The sequence below is a fragment of the Pelmatolapia mariae genome, linkage group LG13 (assembly GCF_036321145.2).
Source record: "Pelmatolapia mariae isolate MD_Pm_ZW linkage group LG13, Pm_UMD_F_2, whole genome shotgun sequence".
Lineage (NCBI taxonomy): Eukaryota > Metazoa > Chordata > Actinopteri > Cichliformes > Cichlidae > Pelmatolapia > Pelmatolapia mariae.
In genome coordinates, this window is record NC_086238.1 from 8,202,223 (window position 1) to 8,210,427 (window position 8,205).

Genomic DNA, 8,205 nt, shown 5'->3' on the forward strand with positions numbered 1-8,205 from the left:
AGTGTATAAAATTAATAATCAGCCATATTGCTTGCTCTCTGACTTTCTTCCTCGGTCAGTTGCAGTCGGTCACCGTTTCGGCTCTTCGTCTACCACTTCAAGTGCCAACATGTCCACTGAAAAATGTTTCGCTAATGGTAAGACCTACGCTGTTACTCGGCTAAAACTGGAGGCTTTCTATTGATGAATTTTCCTCTGCCCTGAACTGATTAGTGGGGAGAATTTAGGAAGTAACGGGATACAACACTAAAGCTAAACGCAGATAGTTGCAAACAGCCCATTTAATGGGTTCATTTTCAGTATGTGTTATCAAACGTGTTGTGAAATAAAGACTAAATTAAGAGCATACAGCTGCCAGTTTACAACTGCATCACATTTTCTGTCTCAGCTATGACGAAATCCTAAAACATATATTTGCTGTGTCCTAGGTTTAACCTAGTGACAAATAACTGTGCAGAAATAACAGAAAAATAGCCCAAACTTAAAGCAGTAATACTTGACAGTTTCTTCCCGGAGTGGTTAATGAAATCAAAAAATAACTTGATGAATGACCCTCAGAAGTCTTTCCACCTCAGTATTTTTTATTTTAGTTTTTAAGCTTTTCTTCTTTCCCCTCAGGTAGTGCCGCACCTGGTCCAGTGTCCAAAGGGCACATTAGACTGTACAGCATGAGGTTTTGCCCTTTTGCCCAGAGGACCAGATTAGTGTTGAATGCCAAAGGAATTACGTAAACATGCATTTTATTACAATCTCTTTTTTTTACAAATCTCTTCCGTAACTCACTGAAAATAACATAGGTACTTTTCTGTTTCAGATATGACACCGTCAACATCCACCTGAAAGACAAACCAGACTGGTTTCTTAAGAAGAATCCTCTTGGTCTTGTCCCAACGCTTGAGACACCTGCTGGTGAGGTGATATACGAGTCACCCATCACCTGTGAATACCTGGATGAAGTTTACCCTGAAAAGAAGCTGCTTCCCTCCTCTCCCTTTGCTAAAGCTCAGCAAAAGATGATGCTGGAGCATTTTTCCAAAGTATGTTGCATGAAAACTTTAATAAAAATGTTAAGGGTTTGGTTTTTCAAGCATCACCAAATAATTGTAATGTCACTATTTTCTACAGGTGACACCATACTTCTACAAGATCCCAATGGGTAGAAGAAATGGAGAGGATGTCTCTGGACTGGAAACTGAACTGAAAGAAAAATTAGCCAAATTAAATGAGGTAGGTAACGTATTTGAGTCCCCTAGTTTCTTTATACATTAACTCCAAATGTAATATTACAGCTTGTAAAGGCAAACATGTTCAATCATAGGTCCTTGTTAACAAGAAGACCAAGTTCTTTGGTGGTGATTCTATAACAATGATTGACTACATGATGTGGCCTTGGTTTGAGAGGCTGGAGACCTTTGAGTTGCAACAGTAAGTAGCAGTCTTTAAGTTTGAAGGGTGTTTAAAATGAATGGTTAACTCATACAATAATTTGAAATTTGAGGTCATCTGAGGGGAACCTAACTATACAAAGATTTAGACAAGAGAAAGAAGAGGGATTCCCACAGTGACGGAGCACATTGATCAGTCTTATTTGTCGTTGTTCCTTTTGTGAGATCAGAAGGGTATGCTATGAAGCAAGTGGTATACTTCCAGGCTTTCTTTGTGTTTGCTGGCTTGTCAAAACTTGAGAACCCAGTGAGACACTACATGCCTGGGTTGGATTAAAGCCAGATTTTCTGCATTGCGCTCAATGCACAAAGGGGGACATATGACATAATTTCGCTGTGTCACCACACAATGTGGATCAATCGAATACGGCATCCTTTTAGTCATAGACATTATCAGAGGAACAGCTGATAGAGATCCATAAAGCAATGCTGCAGGGAAAGGCAGATCTTAAGAACTCCTAAGTTATATTTATTTTGCCTCTTTAAAATTGAAAGTGCAAAGTGAATTTTACAGATGTTGATGGTGTTCAGCATAATTTGCAATCATTGATCAAATAAGGTAAAAGAAGCGTGGGCTCCTTGACAGTGAAAACTCTAACTTTGTGCTTAGCACACTTCGCTGATGCATTAATCTCACTTGATAATAGTTACGAGTTGACGAGTGCGCTTACATTGAGTGCTGCCTTGTTCACATAGCAAGTTCGCAACAGCATTTGAGTCACTGAGTTTGAGTTCAACAGCTTCAGCCCGTGTTTTTTAAGTAAAATTAAATCTCCGTTCATCTTTATTAATGGAACCTACTCTTATTGTTTTATTGTATTATTGTAGGGTCTTTACCTTACAATATAAAGCGCCTTGATGCAATTGCTGTTGTGATTTGGTGCTATTTAAATAAAACTGAATATTTATATTACTGAAACAGAACGTCTCATTTGCCTAACGTTTTCATTTATCTGTGTATTCATGTTCTGTCTTTCAGATTTCTTTAAATTACTTCCTTTGTCTTCTAGCTGTCTGGATGGTACACCTGAGCTGAAGAAGTGGACAGAGCGCATGTTGGAGGATCCAGCTGTTAAAGCCACCATGTACAGCACAGATGCCCACAAGGCCTTCTACAAGAGCTACGTTGATGGGAAACCTGACTATGACTATGGACTGTAGAAAATTAGCAGTGGGACCACTGAACAAAACCCTTAACCGTCCCTTTATATCTCCGATGAGTCAGGTCTGTATCAAAATACTGATGTGGCACGTGTAAAGGGAAACATCTGAAGAACAAATGTGAATAATTTTTCAATTAAATATCCATGAAATGACCATCCTTCTTTGTTTTTTTGGTGGGGGTGTTTTGGGGGGTTTTTTTGTTTTGTTTTGTTTTTTTTAAAATCACAATTTCATGCTTTTCTCCAGGCCACAGGGTGTGGTCATTTGATAAACTGGAGCTCCACCAAAGCAGTACAACAAAAATATCAGACAAAGTGAAGGAGCCTTACTGGCATAAATATTTGGTGCTTAACCGTACACTGTTATGACAAAGGCTCTAGGGTGGATTGGTATTAGATATTTCTCTAAAATGGCCTTCTGAAATGTTTTAAAATGTAGAGATCAGTCCCATCTAAAATGTGCGACCACTCTTCAGTAATTACTCTATGAACAGTGTAGTTTTGGTGATTAAAATCTGCCACCACTAGGTGGAGCACTTAGGTAGTCAGCCTGTGTTATGTAACTGACACGAGTGTAGCTCAGGCTTTTAACAGTGCTGATTCACGTTGGTCTGTATTATTTTTGTTTATATATTTGCAAGGAAAAAAAGACATTGTTTGAACTTTTAATTTCTCAAGAAAAATGCAATGAAAACTATGTATAGTGAAAACTGTGTGCTTATTTATGACCAGGATTCCTGGATTGCAGTGGAGCTGCAGGTGCTGCGGGTCAACAAAGGAGGACAGAGTTAGTCAGTACATGTGTGCACAGGTGTGGCTGTTGTTGTTGAAGGTGCACACAAAGCTTTGCACTTAAAATCCAATGCGCTGTGTAAGAGTAACTATTCAAACATTACAGTTTGAATAATCGTCTATGAATTAATCATATTTCAAAAAGGGACGGCATTTAGTCGAAAACCACAAAAGGAACCAGCAGAAATAGTCCCTCTGGGCTGACACTCGGTCAGTAGTGGAGAGAGTAAAGGAAACAGACTCACATGAGATTTAAAATGGGAAACATCCGGTGAAACAAAAGGACAAAAGTCAGATCCCAATGGTCAAAAACTTGCACCTGTATATCATCAAAGAGAGATTCCCGTTTTTGATGAAGACCTTCTGCAATTCTCCATTTATTAAAACTTTTTGCTCTGTGTCTGAAAGCTAAAGCAGTCCACTTAACCAAAGGTTCCAGACAAAAATATACATTGGGTGAAATAATGATTTGATCTCCTGATAAATTTGTATGTTCGCTCATTTACAACAAAAAGAGCAGTCTCTAATTTTTATGGTAGTTTCATTTTATTGGGTGAGAGACAGAATATCAACCAAAAATACAAAAACAAAAAAAACCCACATTACATAAAAGTTATAAACTGATTTCCCTTTCACTGAGTGAAGATTACAGACAGATGTTTCTGCTGGGTCCTTCTTTGTTTGATATTTGTCCAACTTATAAATTTCAACTTACAAATTCAGCAGGGAATCAAATAACAATTCCCTCCACTGTGGTAAGAGATGTAAATCACCTGGACTCTTTGAAAAAGTATTTACGTATAAATGAGCCAATCAGTTTTTGGATAATGACACTTTTTTGTAGTCTTGCCTCTTTACACAAAAACAGTAGATTTTAAATTCTAAAAAGTCAAGATGTGATTGAAAAGGAAGACTTTCAGCTTTAATTAAAGGGGTTTAACAAACACATTGCTTTAACTAAAGAAATTACAGCCATTAGTATCTTTATTACATTTGCTGAGAGGCAGTTTTGTGGCAGGTGAAACCTGTAACCTCTTTAATACATGACAAAATAAGCAGATCAAAAGATCTTGAGTTGATTCCAAATAGCTGTCTGAGAAAGCAAAAGATGCTGACATGTTAACCTGCAGGAGATCCATCATTTGTCATCACAACCTTTATTCACTGCGACTCAGTAAAAGCCAGGATTTAGAAATGGCTTCCAGTATTGGCTTCTGAGAATAAAGAGAGCAACATTTCTGTGAAAACATGTCTAACAGCAACAATATCAGAAGGAGACAAAGGGGGCGGTAATCTCGCAAAGTCACAACTAGTCTTACTTTTTTCTGGGTTATGTAAAAACAAAACAAAAACGGGGAGTGGAGTATCTGCAAAGTCACTGTGAATATGCGTTACACAAACGCCTATCCTGGCGGTTTTAAAGGTAAAAGTAGCCCAGCTAGTCAACTATTAACACAAGTCCAATTTATCATATAAATAGTGACTTTTATGTGCCTGAATCAGGCGGGTACCGCCTCTCACAGTGGATGCTCCGAAGATAGGAGACAGTTGATGCGGTTTGTCTTTACTGCAAATTGATAAGAGATATGATGAGAAATGCTTCTTAGAAAGTAGGCTACTGAGCAGCTTCACTTACCATTTTTTTTAAATCAAATGTAAAATAAATAAATAGAAATACTCGCGAGATTTAAAGTCCTGCGTTCAAATAGATTACTCAAGGAATTCCTTCGAAGATTGTTATCTTAGCCAGTACAAACACACTTCATTTCCAAGTTCAGGAGGTTCACGAGACACGTTTTTCCCACATGTGTTACACAAGATTTAGTTTTGCAAACATTTTGTACTGCAGGAAATGACCTAAAATATATTAAAAAGGGGTATAAAAATTACACCGACAAAAACCAACATGGTAATGATAATAAGCTACATTCGAGTGAAAGAATTAAGCATCTACAGCCTTACCACCTCCACAAGAATTAAGATATATGTCGGTAAGTAGCAGCCAGTGCTGCTAATCAAAAGCAATCGATTCACTGATCATCAACAACTGTGACCACGAGGAATTGTTGCAGCAAATTCACCTCAAGATTAAACCGTATAAGGCTCAGGCAACTGTCAATAATTCAAGAGCAACATCTCAGAGTCTAAGTTAACACAAAATATAAAGTTCGTGACAGTACAGTTAGGAAAAAAACGAATAAGCATTGTTTGTTAGAACTGGTTACGACTGGTTTCCAGGAAAACGCCTCTTATCTCCAAGAATAACATGGCAGCCTGATTGGACACGCCCACAAGTGTATAAATGAAAAGTTGAGCAGCACTGTTCACTGACACCACTCTGAGCTCGGTCCGTTTCAAGCCCTTTGATTCACACATTACTTCAAGTGCCAACATGTCTGCTGAAAAGTGTCTCGCTAAAGGTAAGACTCTAAAATATTACTCGAGGAACTGAAGGCTGCTTATAAAGCTCAAATGCAAAAAGCTGTTTCCTTCTGCTCGCATGGTGAAGAGTTATTATACCGAGAACAACATTTTTACAAAGTCATTCTTTAAACCTAAGTAACCTATCCGATTTTAAAGCAGGTAACTGCAAATGGTCCTTGTAATTATTGCTTCATTAACATCTAAATACTAAACTGAACGTTAATAAACATTGACTTATGTGGCTTCTCTGAAAACAAACAATTTTACACACTCCGCTACTGACCTGTGATTTATGTAAATTCTGTAAGTAATTTTAATGCATTGCTCTTCTGGTGGACTTTAATTTTCAATGGGAAGCACAATGCATACATTTAAATACCGCCACCTGCTCTCTTTGTTGCTTTTTTTTAATGGATAAATCTTTTTCATGTCCCTCAGGTAGCGCTGCCCCTGGCCCAGTCCCAAAAGACTACATCAGGGTTTACAGCATGAGGTTCTGCCCTTTTGCCCAGAGGGCCAGACTTGTGCTCAAAGCCAAAGGAATCAAGTAAGGCTACTCTTTATTCTGGTTTACTGTACAAATGAAAAATCATGATAGTACTTCAATCTATCAGATATCTACTTCAACATGCACACATAACCTTCTTTTTTTTGTTGTTGTTGTTTGTTTGTTTCAGATACGAAACCATAAACATCCACCTGAAAGAAAAACCAGAGTGGTACCTTAAAAAGAATCCATTAGGTCTTGTCCCAACACTGGAGACACCTGCTGGTGAGGTGATATACGAGTCAGCCATCACCTGTGAATACCTGGATGAAGTTTACCCTGAAAAGAAGCTGTTTCCCTCCTCTCCATTTGCTAAAGCTCAGCAAAAGATGATGCTGGAGCACTTTTCCAAAGTAAGTCACACAAAGACTTGTGTATAAACGCTTTGGGGGGGTTTATCAACCATCACCAAATAATAATGTTGACATCTCCATCTACGCTATGTCCAGATGAACAGCTTCAACTTTTGGAGATTTACTTACCTGAATGATTGAGCATGCATCAAGAAATGTTAACATCGCTGTTTTCTACAGGTGATACCGTACTTCTACAAGATCCCAACAGGTAGAAAAAATGGAGAGGATGTCTCCGGACTGGAAGCTGATCTGAAAGAAAAGTTTGCCAAATTAAATGCGGTAGGCCACACCTTTGAGTATTAAGTATTCGGATGATTATCTTTCATTACTGTGCCTGGTTATTTCAGAGTGTTAAATACAACTCTAATGAATATAACATTTAATTTTTAGTACCTCGTTAACAAGAAGACCAAGTTCTTTGGTGGTGATTCTATAACAATGATCGACTACATGATGTGGCCATGGTTTGAGAGGGCGGAGGCGTATCAGTTCAAACAGTAAGTTAGAATTTATAGTAGCTTTTCCAAATGTTGCTGTTTCTTACAGACAAACACTGAAAGTTTAACTCTTTTGTATGGCCCTTAACTCAACTGAAGACGTGCCAGTGCCCAATCTAGATCAGGCTTCAACCATTTTCACCTCAGAAAACTGGGGCTTGTGGCAAAAAATAACTGTCCAACGTTGGGATCACTGTACTTACTGGCTTTAGCAGATGCTAATGCAAGACACAGCAATCACAGAAGCAGCCTGCAGATTCTGTCTGCTGCTTTCTACATAATCTACATAAATGTTTGCTACATAAATTATCTTTGGTTCTCAAGACTGTGGAAATGTAGACTGATTTTCAAGGCAAAAAGGTAGAGCTGATTCCACAGTAGTGGAAAAGAGATGTGTTTTTTACAGCCTCAGAAAGATTTTTCAGATTCCCAGTTTGGCAATTTGGCTGTTTTTTACTTAAATTAAAATAAAAAGTAATTTAAGGTCTAATGTATGAAGGAAATTCTAATACTTTCAAAAATTCATTAATGTAAAGTAACAGTTTAACATCAAAATCCTGTTTTTCCTCCCTTGTAACACTGACTATCTGTATATAGCTATATTTATTACCTGTGTGCTGAAGTATTTACATTTCACTCAGTTACTGAAACTCTTGCAAACAAATGAGTGTTCAAATTTACTTATATTTAAATGGCTCTTCCCTTTGTCTTATTAGGTTTCTGGATGGCACACCTGAGCTGAAGAAGTGGACAGAACTCATGCTGCAGGACTCGGCTGTCAAAGCCCTCATGTTCAGCCCAGACGCCCACAAGGCCTTCTTCAAGACCTTCCTTGATGGAAACCCAGACTTTGACTACGGCCTGTAGGAAGTTATTGATGAGAGTATCAAACAAAACCTTCAGCCTTCCTTTAATGTTACTGTGTTACTTCTATGTTATTGTGAAGAGCGATAGTGACTGAGTTTTCAATAAAAAATTTGT

General features: G+C 38.0%; 2 protein-coding genes across 2 annotated transcripts; both read left to right on the plus strand.

Annotated features, from left to right (window-relative positions):
- Positions 1–13: 13 nt before the first annotated feature.
- LOC134639870 (glutathione S-transferase omega-1-like) lies at positions 14–2,813 on the plus strand. Its single transcript, XM_063491374.1, has 6 exons — positions 14–137; positions 619–727; positions 815–1,037; positions 1,126–1,227; positions 1,319–1,425; positions 2,456–2,813. Exons 1-6 carry the CDS (start codon positions 110–112, stop codon positions 2,604–2,606), a joined length of 720 nt encoding a protein of 239 aa, XP_063347444.1. The 5' UTR covers positions 14–109; the 3' UTR covers positions 2,607–2,813.
- A 2,892-nt stretch (positions 2,814–5,705) lies between these two features.
- Positions 5,706–8,205, plus strand: LOC134639908 (glutathione S-transferase omega-1-like). Its single transcript, XM_063491424.1, has 6 exons — positions 5,706–5,820; positions 6,263–6,371; positions 6,502–6,724; positions 6,905–7,006; positions 7,118–7,224; positions 7,941–8,205. The coding sequence occupies exons 1-6, from the start codon at positions 5,793–5,795 to the stop codon at positions 8,089–8,091; spliced, it is 720 nt and encodes a 239-aa protein (XP_063347494.1). The 5' UTR covers positions 5,706–5,792; the 3' UTR covers positions 8,092–8,205.

What these genes read in the sequence shown, in the direction of transcription:
- LOC134639870 (XM_063491374.1), top strand. Translation starts at nt 110, where the DNA reads ATGTCCACTGAAAAATGTTTCGCTAATG. An exon ending in TGCTGGAGCATTTTTCCAAA is followed by an intron (nt 1,038 to 1,125) that starts GTATGTTGCATG and finishes TATTTTCTACAG; the next exon opens with GTGACACCATACTTCTACAA. An exon ending in GAGACCTTTGAGTTGCAACA is followed by an intron (nt 1,426 to 2,455) that starts GTAAGTAGCAGT and finishes TTTGTCTTCTAG; the next exon opens with CTGTCTGGATGGTACACCTG.
- LOC134639908 (XM_063491424.1), top strand. Translation starts at nt 5,793, where the DNA reads ATGTCTGCTGAAAAGTGTCTCGCTAAAG. An exon ending in CTCAAAGCCAAAGGAATCAA is followed by an intron (nt 6,372 to 6,501) that starts GTAAGGCTACTC and finishes TGTTTGTTTCAG; the next exon opens with ATACGAAACCATAAACATCC. An exon ending in GAGGCGTATCAGTTCAAACA is followed by an intron (nt 7,225 to 7,940) that starts GTAAGTTAGAAT and finishes TTGTCTTATTAG; the next exon opens with GTTTCTGGATGGCACACCTG.